We start from the raw sequence: 14414 nt of genomic DNA, 5'->3' as shown, positions 1-14414 counted from the left end.
AAAGATTCTCAGCTGACTCTTACCCAAAAAGACTAAATCTCTATAAATCATTAATGTATCATTAAAGGATCAGGCAACAAAATGAAATTTCTAATTTTGTTGTCAGTGATAGGAAATAACATATTGGCTATTAAATAAAATAAAATAACATTGAAGTAATCAGAGGAAAATGAAACAACTGTTATCAAAGTTCTATTGCTGTTTTGAATTCTCTTCTGAGAGCTAGGCAATGATAAGCCTGGGTTAAGTTGTCCACCAAAAGTGCACTTCTCTGGTAACAAAGTTTGTCCAGTTCTTTCAGGTAAATCCATTGGGCATGTCTGTGGACCATCTCCAAAAATAGTTAAAATGATAATTTAAAAATATATTATTATGATTTCCATGCAAATATAAAATAAACAAGTGTTAAAAAATTACTTAAGTTTTCATAAGGAATGTAGTAAAATATTAGGGACAGTTCAAAGGCAAATCCAAATAATTCACTCAAGGAGAAAAGGCTATTTAGTGATTAAGTAAAAAGTAAACAGGTTTTCCACGGATCTTCTTTTCAATATAATGCTATTTCCATCATATCAGGCAGCAAAAACCACACTAGAAATTATGTCTATTAAAAACTGACTAAATTTTGAAAAACATTTTATAGTGGATGCTGATCTAGTTAGCTCTTTACCATTTATATATTTCTGTCATAATTTGAGAATGAAATGAATTTGACTGTAAGAATAATTTTGATGTAACTCAAAACTGAATTCATTTTATCCTTGCTAAAAGAACACATGAATTTAATACATAAGGGGAAATAATAAATTCGAACTTTGAAATTATTGTAATATTATAGTGTATGATGGACATTTACAACATTCTTATTTCTTATTTGTGTAGATGTCTGTAAATGGATGCAGATGTTTGACTGAAGAAAACAATAAGAGATACCAGTGCCTATGTATTCCCACATGGCTTTGCAAAATGTATCTGGAAAATACAACTGACTATGAAGAAAATAGATGTCAACAAGAAGATAATTATGAAGATGAAATTAATATACCCAGGTATTTATGCATCATTTGAGCAAAGACTATCAGCTATTTGTCAAAATGTTATCATTGTATTGATAAGCCATAAATAAAATAGTTATAATATTTAATCACTATTATTTTTTTTAAATGGTTAGGATTGATTCATCAAACATGCATATATAGTTATTTCCATTAAATAATACATATTGTGTATTAAAAATAACAATAGCACACAAAAAAGGGTGAGAAAGAATAGGGTCATACAGAAATATCTGTTAGATCACATTAAAATTAAGTTAGTATCTGTGGGATATTAAATGTGTGATAGAACCTGACATGTTAAGATATATATGGCAATCCTTGGATCAGCTATTAAGAAAATAACTCAAATAATACATTAGAAATAGCATTACAGGTACTAAATATTCATAAAAAGAAATAGTATCAGAATAGAGGTATAAAAAAAGACATGGGACATATGCAAAACAAAAAGGATAATGGCAGACATGAATCAAGCTATATAAATGTAATATTACAATCAAATGGATTAAAAAGGCAGTGATTTTCAGGCTACATAATTTCTAGATATGTACAAGTGTATACTGTCTAAAGGAGACACACTCTACATTTAAATGTACAAACAGACTGAAAGAAAAGTTTGAGAAAAATATATTGGAAAAAGAAAAGATGGCTACTAGAGTAAATGAACATTTTATTAAAAAGGAGGCAATCCATAAGATATAGCAATTATAAACAAACATGACAACAGAGACTCCAAATATATGAAATAAAAAATGGCAGAATTGAAGGGAGACGTGGCCAATCCAACAAAAAATAGTTGGATACTCCACTTCCTCACTTTAAGTAGTGTATATAACACTTGGGAGTATTCCATCAAGTTTATAGAAAATTTGAACAGTACTATAAATCTGGTAGAACTAGCAGGTGCACACTCCACTCAAACAACAGCAGAATAACATTCTCCTCAATGCACGTAGAACATTTTCCAAGACAGATCACATACTAATGTAAGCTGCAAAATATTTAAAATGATTGAAATAATAAAAAGTATGTTTTTTTGACCACAATGAAATGAGATTAGGAATTAAAAGTAATAAGCAATTTGATAAATTCACAAGTATGTGAAAATCAACATAATCCACATAAATCAATCAAAATCAAATCATAATGGAAATAAGAAAATCATTTGAAATTAATTAACATAAGGACATAACATGCCAAAACTCATGTGATATAATGATGCAGTGCTTAGGATAAAAGTAAATGCCTATGTTAAAAAAGAAGGATGATCTCAATCAATAGCCTAAAGTTCCACTTTAGTATAATGGAAAAGGAAGAAAATTAAATTTAATGAAAAGTAAAGGAAGGAAGTCATCCTAAACTGTAGAGTGAAGTGAATTCTATAGTAAACAATAGAGAATATCAGCAAAACCAATGTCTGTCCTTCGAAATGATTAACAGAATGAATAAACCTTACTAAGACAGAGAGAACAATCAAATTACTAAAATTAAGAATGAGGAATAGGAGTTCTCTTGTGGGGCAGTGGGTTAAGTATCTGGTGGTGTTACTACAATGGCCCAGGTTGCTGCTGTGGTGTGGGTTTGATCCTTGGCCTGGGAATTTCCAATCCACAGGCACAGAAAAAAAAAAAAATGAATGAAGAAGAGAGAAATATTACTGAAGTTACAGAAAAAAAAAAGACTTTAATGAAATTTTATGAACAACTATATCTCCAAAAATCTAGCTAACTATGATGATGAAATAGAGACAGTCCTACAAAAACATAAACTACTGAAACTGACTCCAGAAGTAACGGAATATCCAAGTAGATATTTTACAAGTGAAAATCTTGAATTAATTCAGTGAACAAATTAAAAATTCACACTAAGAAATATTGAGGACTAAACAGCTTCATTTGGGGAATACTAGAAACGTGTACAACATGATTGATAGAAAATTTTCACAAATGCTTCTAAAAGTAATGAGGAGGGAATATAGTACTTTATTGCAGAGATAATACTTTTTATCCAGTAGTATCAATAGTATGACCAAAAAGAAAGATTAATAGAAAATACTGGTGTTGGTGAAGATTTGGAGAAATATGAGCCTTCATATACTGCTGGTGGAATGGAAAATAGTGCATTCGGGTCCTTTGAAAAAAGAGTTTGTCAGTCCTTCAAAAGGGGAATTATAGACCTTCCATAAAACCTAGCAATTCCATTTCCAGTATATATTCCAAAAATTAAAAATATATATCTGTACAAAAAGTTTGTAAAGATTTATTCATAACAGTCAAAAGTTTAAACAACTCAAATATTTCTCAAGTGATGATAAATGGAAAATAAAATGCATTATAGGAATTTAAAGGAATTCAGCAATAAAAAGGAATGAATTACTAAATCATTTCACAACATGAATGAACCTTAAAGACATTATGTTATGGTAAAGAAGTCAGTCTCAAATGACACTTTAATAGAACTCAATAAATATTTGTTTAATGAAACTAGTATTTTTCAGAACTTCGTATTTGCTAAAAGTATCCTTTGTGATATAAATGGATCTTTTTTCTGACTATTTCTGTTTATGATAATTTTTTTTGATATCCAAAAAAATCTTGGATTTTTTCAATTAAAGTTAATAATTTTATGCATGACATCGTCATAAATTAATACCAAAATAGAGCCTAACAATGTTTGCAAAAATAAATACTTCATATAAATATTAAAGTTCATATTAAATTGAGTGTATAATTCATGTAAAGTTATTTTACCTATAGCAGTTACAATTTCTACTAATTATGTATCACCTGCTACAATGGCAAATATATATGAAATCTTAGAACTAACATGCAAAAGGTGCTCAAGTTATCTATAAACTCTTTATTATACTTTAACTAAAAAAAAAAGATATTCTGAACACATCAAAATATAATCCATTGACTTGGATATTATGCCATAAACTGTCAAAAGATAACAATTCTTCCCAAGTTAATTCATAATTTAATGTTTATCAAAAACATTGTGTGTTATTTTAGAAACTAGTGAATATGTTATAATAGCTAGATTCAAAAATAATATTTAATAAATTGCTATATCATCTTTGAAAAGGAAGAGTAATGAGGTGGAATGTTATGGACTACCTCATTTAGACAGATTTCAAACCTCATATGGTGCCATTGTAAGAACCAATATTGGGCCAACAGAGAACTTGGAGAACAAGCCATGGACAAACAAGATCTTGAGATAAAAGTTTAGCAATAATTCAATGAGAATACACAGGGATCTTTAGTGGATTGATACTGGGAAATGGCACTATGAGATCATACCTTAAACTAGACTGCGACTTGATACTTTATTTGTGAGCAGACTGATTGTGCTCAGAGACCTAAAATCAAAAGACAAAATGATAATGTAACTGAAAGTAATACAGAAAAATATCTTTGTGGTTTGGGGATGGAGAACAAGGCACAACTTATAAAACCAAACAATTATAATACTGGAAGAGTAATTAATTTAAGTTTTTTTTTCGCACGAATGGCACTAGCAAAACAAAACAACAAAAACAATAATAATGTTAACAGATAGTTGATAATTAATGCATTTATTTTATTGATATATACTTGATAATAGTACAACTGAAAGTGCATTATGTAAAGCAAGTATTTTCCACAGATTTGAACATTACAACATCCTTGCCTTAAAATGTTCAAAAGTATTTTCTGGAAATCTGGAAAATGGGGACAAAAAAATCCCACCAGCAGTACTGTCATTCAGGACTTGATCAATTTTGGAAAGTGTCTGATGGTAATTTCTCAAAACCAGGAATAGATGGTCAAGTGTTCATGGCTTCCACTCACTATGAAGCTTTAAATTTATGCCAAAGTCACTAATCCCTACTTGTCATAGATATACAACAAAATGAAATATATTCATTCATACATTTATCAAACATTTATTGAACACTCCCTAATTGAAAAACATTGTCCAAAATATTGTGGAAATAAGACCAAGTAATGTACCATCCATAGGTAAATCGCTGTTCTCAGAACACATTTCATGGTCATTCCATTTCATTTAGGAAATAAATATCTTTTTAAACTAGTAAGTAACTATCATTTTCACTTTCTAAAGACACAAGTAGTTTGTTTTATAGCAATTAGTTTTATGGCTTTCTTTCTGGATGCTTACATTAAACCTGGTTTTCGACAACCTTTTTTAGAATTCACATTTTCTCTGCAATGCTAAAATAACCAAAAACACTATTTTTTTTAATTATATGCAAGAATTCTATTTTAAAGTGTAAAATCTAAAGGTCCTTGATAAAACCAGGTATAGTTTCAAAACCTATGTAGAGTCAATCTTGTATAACTCTATTTCTATGCAAATTTACCACAGAAATATACATATATTTTACTCAGATTTAAAAAATTATTTCTGAACCAAGAAATCTGATGGTTATTAATTTCTAAGACTATTGTCACTTCTGTCATAATATCAGTGACTTTTTAATTAAGATGTTTAATTTCTTTTTTTGTGGTTATTTTTAATTTGGGGTTTAACATGCAAACTTTACTGCCTCCCAGGAAAATGATTTTTGTGTTACCTTTTATTTTTGGAAAAAAGAAAAGAAAATGAACTACATATGAAAGTGGCTGATTGTATGTGACTATGTATGTGTGTATGTATGTATTTTTGTTTTTGGTTAGTCTTGGTACTACTAAACTACATGTTCTCTAGTGGCTGGATCCTTTTGACTATTGCATTTACATGCACTGATACATTTTTCTCCTTTTTTTTTGTCTACTCATAAATGAGATGACCTTGCTTCTTTAACCTTTATGGTAAAATTATATAGAGGTCATTACTTGATTCATTTAAGTATTTCCAAAATAGACACCATTAAACTGTCCATATGCATGCCAAAAACCAATTAAAACAAACTTAATTAAATGTTTAATTAAAGCATTTTTGTGTAAGTTTCAACTATAGTATGGATTAAAATTTAGTTAATGTATATATAATATCTCTCATATAACTTTTTTTTTTCTTTTAGGAGCAAGATAATAAATGTGTTATGTATATAAAGTCAAATTTTGACTATATTATAGCTTCAGGCTCTATGGCCTTTCCTGCTTTTTTTATATGTCAAACAATAAAAATATTTTATGCATATTAGATGATTTTGTGCTACTTGGGCCATATTTTTATTTTACCTCATAATATCTAAATAACTTTTTATATGTCTAACCTTTTTTACAATGCTTTCAAACTGTCTTCTAAGACTTGGGATTTTATGAAGCTGTTTATTCAAAACCTTTAAGGAGTTCCGTCGTGGCGCAGTGGTTAACGAATCGACTAGAACCATGAGGTTGCGGGTTCGGTCCTGCCTTGCTCAGTGGGTTAACGATCCGGCGTGCCGTGAGCTGTGGTGTAGGTCGCAGACGCGGCTCGGATCCTGCGTTGCTGTGGCTCTGGCGTAGGCTGGTGCTACAGCTCCGATTCAACCCTAGCCTGGAACCTCCATATGCGGGAGCGCCGAAAATAGCAACAACAGCAACAACAAAACAACAGACAAAAAAAAAAAAAAAAAAAAAAAAAAAAAAAAAAAAAAAAAAAACAAAACCTTTAAGATGACCTTTCTCTTGAGCATAGCCTAATTTTAAAAACATTTGGTGATTATAGAGTCAAACAGTATTAATGGAGCATCTGCTAAGATATATGGATCATAATCTTAGGACTTAGAGTAATAGTAGGGTAATATATTTAATGTCTTCTATTTCCATTAGAATATTTGTCCATTAAAAATCTAAATGATGAGCAAAAATTATTAAAGCAATATTTAAATGAGATAATATTTTCAAATATTACACTTATCTTTGTCTTTTCAAGCATATGATCTTTTATTAAAATATAAGTATAAATAAATTTAATTTAATAATAGAATTAGTAACATATTTTTGAAGTCTTCCTTTAGTTGAGTTTATTTTCTAAAAGTAAAATTTCTGTGGGAAATTATAATAATATTCTAAAATTATAAATAATATATATGGACTACCATAATTTTCTGGACAGTTTTTTACAAAACTAATGTACTTGTCACTTAAGAGCTTTCAACTTAATAGTAATTTACTTTAGCTCATATGTACATGTATATGAGCATTTACATGAGTGTTATTAATTATGATGACAAAATGTATGAAGAGTGATAAGTGGTTAAGTAAAATTGAGAAATTTATTTTAGGTCAGTGATTTTCAGAGAAACTATCTTGTATTCTGGGGACATTTTGTTAATTTCTAGGGTCATTCCAGTATTCAGGATTATTGGCTGCCACAGCTGGCATTTAGCAGGTGACCAGTGGATGATGAATCCTATAAATTTTTCCATGCCCAAAACAGTGCCATTAACAAAGCTGTTCTATGGTTTGTACAACTTCCAAGAGTCTCATCACTACATTATGTACATATACAAAACCTTTTTATAAATATCTGAGAACTTAACGTCATTTTACATAGTGACACAAAATATTTTTTACAAAAAGTTAATAATCATACATTTTCCAGGAATGAAACTTCTATGTTAACCAAGAAAATACTACATAATATTCAGGATTTTTTTAGAATTTTATTAACCACTTTGGAGCATTATGTCACCTTATTTTGAACTTCTAATACCAAACTACTGTTAGCGATTTTCAGTTTTAGCCACCACACCCATATTAATTCTGCCTTGGGTGCAAAATGACTACCCGTTCCAGTGTAACTTATAGTTTAGTCATTCCTACTAAGAATTCCTAATTATTTATTTTATATAAAACATTAAATTACAAATGAGTGCCCTTTTATATCTTCTTATATTAGAGTTAGGGTATCATCTTGATTTTTTAAAATATTAGATTTGTAAATAACTTATACCTATAATTTCTAAAATATGAAATAAAGAGGGTATCACAAAGATCAGAAGTATACTATGAGACAGGCAGAAATGTAAACAGAAAATACTGATCTGATTTTGTTAGAATATCAATTTTGAGAGATATTATATAACTAAATACTGGATATGAAAGCTGTATTTAAAGGCCAGAAAAAAGAGATCTGATTTTCTCAAACATTGGAATAGAAGCATATTGAAGGAATTAGATGTCTGTTGTTAACCATAGCAAAAGTTTCTATGTTGAAATAAGGAAAAACTTTGGGAGAATCACTCTGCAATTTACATATAGATACATGAGTTCATGTAAAATCATTTTCACATATCATATAGTATGATTAAAGTCATTTTTACAGATATTCTGAGTTATTTCTTTTACTTTTATATTTTTATCAATATAAATTTTTGTTAAACCAGTTGAAATTAGACTATATCAAAATGGTGATCTCATAGTAAAAATCTAAGAAAAACATTTAAATACTTTTTTTTTTTAAATGACTGTACCCACAGCATATGGAAGTTCCTTGGCCAGAGACTGAAATGATCCACAGCCCCTACACTGCAGCTGAGGCAACACCAGATCTTTTAACCAACTGAGCTGGGCAGAGGATTGAACCTGTGCCTTCCTCTGCAGCCTGAGCCACTGCAGTCAGATTCTTAACCCAATACACTGTGCCATAGTGGGAACTCCCGTATAAAAATTTTTTAAAATGCTACATGTATACCTCAGAGATAATGTGAGTTTGGTTCCAGACCACTGCAATAAAGTGAATATCATAATATATGGAGTCAAAGGAGGTTTTTGGTTTCCCAATACATTTAAGAGTTATGTTTACACAATAATGTAGTCTATTAATTGTACAATAGCATTATGTCTATAAAATGTACATATGTAAATTAATTTTTTTTGGCTAAAAATTGTTAACCATCATCTGAGCTTTTAGCAAGCTGTAATCTTTTTAATGGTGGAAGGCGCTGCCTCGATGTTTATGGCCACTTACTGATCAGGGTCATTGCTGAAAGCTGAGGTGCTTGTGGCAATTTCCTAAAATAAGACAACAATGAAGTTTGCATCAACAGGTGACTCTTCCTTTCAGAAACGCTTTTTCTATAGCAGGCAATATAGTTTGACAATATTTTACCCACAGTAGAACATCTTTCAAAATTGGAGTCAATATGCAAATTTTAAAAAATAATTTACATATAGATGATGATAGTTACACAACATTGTGAATGTACATAATGATGCTGAATCATATACTTAGAGATTATTTAAATTATAAATATAAACATAGTAATATATTTACCAAATAGAAAAATATATCATAAACATTTTTAAAAAGATAACTGGTGAATTACAAGAAAATATTTTAAACATATGCAAGATTATTATAAAACATATAAACAGTTCTCTTAGATGAATAAGAATTAAACAATATAAAATATAACAATTATATGAATTGTAAATTTAAATGAGAAATATCAATGACCAATACATACATGAAAATAAAAAAAATTCAAAAACAAAACCAAAATTGGAATCTACCCTCTTAAATAGTGATCCTGATTTATCAATTAAGTTTGTGCAATATTCTAAATCCTTTGTCATAATGCCAACAATCTTCACAGTATCCTCACCAGGAGCAGATTCCATCTCACGAAGCCAATTTCTTTTCTCATTTATACGAAGCAGTTCTTCATATGTTCAATTTTTATCATGAGATTGCAGCAATGCAGTCACATCTTCAGGCTCCACTTCTAATTCTAGTTCTCTTGCTATTTTCACCACATCTGCTGTTACTTCTTTCACTGAAGTGTTGAACCCCTTAGTTATATCCATAAGGGTTGGGATCAACTACTTCCAAACCCCTGTTCATGTTGATATTTTGACCTCTTCCTATGAATCACAATGTTCTTTATGGCATCTAGAATGGTGAATCCTTTCCAGAAGGTTTTCAATTGACCCTGCCCAGATCCATCAGAGGAATAACTAACTATGGCAACTAAAAGCCTTATAAAATATATTTCTTGAATAATTAGAATTGAAAATCAAAATGAATTCTGTATTCATGAGCTGCAATACAGATATAGTATTACCAGTGTGAAAACATTAATCCCATTGTCCATGTTTCTCAGAGTTCTTGGATGACCAGGTGCCTTGTCAATAAGCAGTAATAGTTTTAACAGTATTTGTTCCATAATGATAGAATTGCATTGTTTCCTTGCTTGCCACCCTGCAAATCATTGAAACAGCAGGAACATTAGAAATTTATTAAAGCAAAGGTACATTTTCAGAGTGAGAGAGAGAGCATGCAGGCTGCCCCGCAAGTAAAAACAGAGCCCATCTCGCTTTACAATTGTTTTTATATCCCCATTCTGTGGACCTGAGTGGGGACATGATTATTTCTGCCCAGCCCACTAATTCTTCCCACCCGGCCCACCCTGCATACATGAGGACAGTGTGTTGATTTGTCTTTGTATGGGGGCACATTTTGATTCTCAGAGTGGTTTTGGGCATGATGCCTCATCTGCATGGGGAACAGGTGATATGGAGGTGGGGTGAGGAATCCACATATCTTTCCTAGTAGGGAGCAAGAAGGAGCAGGCCAGGTTGCTCAAGGTAAAGTGGCATTACAATGACTCAGGTGGGGCGATGATAAGTGCTTTGTAGTTCTTGTCTTAGCCAGAGGCTTTTGGGTTTAATCTCCTTGAAGGAGACTTGAAGCCGATAACACTCTGACAATTTTTTTTTTTCCCTTAGGTCTTCTCAGTGGTCTTAAAACATTCAGTAAACTATTTTATAAACAATCGTGCTGTCATATCATACCTTCTGGATACTTTGCTTCAGCTTCTATATCAGCACTCGCTGTTTTTTCTTGCATTTTTGTTTCAGAGGTAGATTCTTTCCTTACACTTTTGAATCAGCCTATGTGAGCTTCAAAATTATCTTCAGCTGCTTCCCTTCCTCTCTCAGCTTTAATAGAAATGAAGAGTCAGGCCCTTGCTCTGGATTAGGCTTTGGCTTAAGGAAATGCTCTGTCTGGTTTGATCTTCTATTCAGACTATTCAAACTTTCTCCATATCAGCAATAGCATTTTGCTTTCTTATCTTATCATTGTTGTGGTCAGCAGGGTAGTGTTTTATTTTCCTTCAAGACTTTTTCTTTACATTGAAAATTTGGCTAACTTTGGAACAAGAGGCCTACATTTTGGCCCATCTTGGCTTTTGATATACCTTACTCACTAAACTTACTTATTTCCAGATTTTGATTTAAAGTGATAGTGTGTGACTCTTTATTTCACCTGAACACTTAGAGGTGATTGTAGAGCTATTAACTGGCCTAATTTCAATATTGCTGTGTCTCAGGGAATAGAGGAGCCAAAGGAAAAGGACAGAAATGGGGACACAGTAGGTGAGAGGAGCAGTCAGAATACACACATCTATTAAGTTCTTCCCCTTATATGGCTGTGGTTCATGATGCCCCAACACAATTACAATAGTGACATCAAAGATGACTGAACACAGATCACCATAATAAATATAATAATAATGAAAATTTAAAATATTGTGATGGTTAATGAAATGTGACATAAAAACTGAGCAAATGCTGCTAGAAAACAGTGCCTATAGACTTGCTTAATGCAAGGTCATTACAAAACTTCAATATGTAAAACATGATATATATGTAAAATGTAATAAAGTGAAAAGATATAAAACAAAGTATGTCTGTAGTTTTCTATAATAGTCACAGGCAATCATGAAAATAAAATGTGCTTGTTAAACTATAATTATCATAGATTTTTTTCAAATTTTTTATTGCCATAGGAATTTCTTAGGAAAATGCCCTACTGAGTACATATTTTTGTGTATTCAGCAGGGCATATTACTCATCCACGTTTATTTTTAAATATAATAGAGTCACTTTAAATATAATTGACAAACTCTAGAAATACATAAGGAATATAAAAAGTGTGAGTTTTGCATTAGGTTAAAAATAAACAAACAAGCAAAACGTAGAATATCATTCAGCACAAGAATCCTGCCAAAGATGGAGGGAAAAGCTCCAGAAAAGAATTAAAGGTGAGTGTGGATGGTATTTAAATGTTGATACAAAATTAAACAATTCTAAAATCATGATTACATCCATTATACCAAATAAACCAACTTAGAAAAAGGACATTAGGATGAATTATAGGTGGATCGATTTTCTTATTTTTAAGAAAAATACAGCAACAGAGATTTAAGTGTTCACTTTGAAATTTTAAACAAAAACAAGTAGAAATAATAAAAAAAGTACAATGAGCCAAAGTTAAAAAGAAAAATACACCAATGTTATAATTTTCTAATCTTTACTGCAAGATTACAATAGGTAATCTCTGAAGTTGTTCAGTCAAGGAGTAGAAGGCCAGGTTTTAAAAAGAAGATCAAAATTTGATGAATATTACAAATTACAAGACAGAAATCGCACCACAGGCTAATTCATAAAACAAATCAAATGCAATTCACAGAATGGAACAGGAAACAAAAGGATTTTATAGACACAAAAAGGCACACATAGAGAAGCTGTCACATCTATTAAAATAGCTGGAATATAGAACTAAGACAAATCCAATTCTATGTTATTTAAAAGAAATTAAACAATTTGACTCAAAGGTTAAGAGAAATAGGATAGGGAAAAAGAGAAATGCTAATTAAAACAAGGTTGGAACTATACATAACTACATTACATCCTGTAGTATTAAAGACAGGAAGTGTAAAACAGATATAAAGTGTTCTGCATTTAGCTTTATGTTGACATACTAGCAACACTTGCTTAAGGTCAATGGCATCTGCTATTAATGTAGGTTCTGTAGAGTATTTTTGAAAATTAACAAATACAAATATGAAAGGAAAGTCATAGCAAAAATAGAGACATTTTTCTAATCAAATTGGTGAACATCAAAATACTTCATGATACCCAGCACTCTTTGGGGTTTGGGAAAACTAGCATTTTGAAAATCAGTATGAAAAGGTAAATCCCCTATACCTTCTTAGGGAGCACTTAATGGGAACTATTCAAATAAAAAAATCTACATTCCTCTTGATTAGGCTAATCCTGAAAGAGATTTAACAATGGATGCTCTTAGAGAGTCCACAGATATATTTGTACAAGGGCTTCTATTGCTGTATAATTGTTATTGCAACAAATCAAAATTTGGAATAACTGTAGTGTCTTCAGAAGATAAAATACTATGGTACAATAAAACACTCGCAAGCTTTGAATACAATATATACTAATTTGGATTGATATCCAAGATATGTCATTAAATGAAATTGGAAGTTTTAAGCATTATGTGTATGACGACAAAATCTTTTTTTGAAAATTAAAAAATGATAGACTAGATAAATATATATATACATATATATGGGCAGGTTGGTAGTGGTTTGGTATGAAAATGTTAATAATAAACGATAAGGGAACTCATAAAACTTTATAAACCCTCATTAAACATTTAAAATTTTGACTCTGTAGTACCAAAAAAATCCGAAAAACTCAAAAATTGGGAATGAGTAGTTTGGCTTTTTATTTTTATTTTTTTTAATTTTTATTTATTTATTTATTTTTACTTTTTAGGGCCACACGTAGCATATAGAAGTTCTCAGGCGAGGGGTCTAATCGGAGCTGCAGCGGCCAGCCTTTGCCACAGCCACAGCAATGCAAGATCTAAGCCGTGTCTGTGACCTACACCACAGCTCATGGCAACACCGGATCCTTAACCTACTGAGTGTGGCCAGGGATGGAACCCACAACCTCATGGTTCCTAGACAAATTCATTTCCGCTGCACCACAATGGGAACTCCGGTTGCACACACACACACACACACACACACACACACACACAAATCTATTATCTTAAAGACTTTAAAAATAAAACAAATACAAAGTAATCAATATATAAAATTCAGGAGTCAAGTCACTACCCTATGACGCTAAGTTGGCACCTCCATTCTGGGCCTACTACCTAAATACTGATACTACCTTATATTCCCATGTGCTTGATAGACCCCTGGATTTGTATATAATAAATTTCTCAAAAATTTGTATGGCCAAATGAAGATTTCTAGTTTCTCCCTCAGTTTCCTTCCTGCCAAATCTTCCTTTTAGTAAGCATGCTAAGTCCTCAAATGCTAAGACCTAAAAGGAAACAATAATTTTATAATAGTTGCTTCTTCCACCCTCAAATTAGTCTCTTAGTAAATACTGCAGATTCTTTTTCTAAAATATATCCTGACACCCCACTTCTAATCCTCCACATGGTTCCAAATGTCTAACTGTGGTTAGGTATTGCTGGATCATGATATCATTTTCTGGTTTATTGACTTTTCATTAAATTAGAGATTAATTTAGGGGAATTAAATAATGACCGGCCTTCCTATTCTTGCACAGGATATCTTGTCCACTTAGAAAA

General features: G+C 31.1%; 1 protein-coding gene across 1 annotated transcript in view; it reads left to right on the top strand.

Annotated features, from left to right (window-relative positions):
• Positions 1 to 14414, top strand: part of EYS (eyes shut homolog (Drosophila)) — a 1343277-nt gene that overhangs the window by 116945 nt on the left and 1211918 nt on the right. Inside the window, 1 exon segment of the mRNA XM_021084496.1 lies at positions 883 to 1049. Within this exon segment, the coding sequence (XP_020940155.1) occupies positions 883 to 1049 (167 nt within the window).

This window comes from Sus scrofa, chromosome 1 (assembly GCF_000003025.6).
Source record: "Sus scrofa isolate TJ Tabasco breed Duroc chromosome 1, Sscrofa11.1, whole genome shotgun sequence".
NCBI lineage: Eukaryota > Metazoa > Chordata > Mammalia > Artiodactyla > Suidae > Sus > Sus scrofa.
The sequence above is the reverse complement of the archived record's forward strand: the minus strand, read 5'-3'. Positions and strand labels throughout refer to the sequence as shown.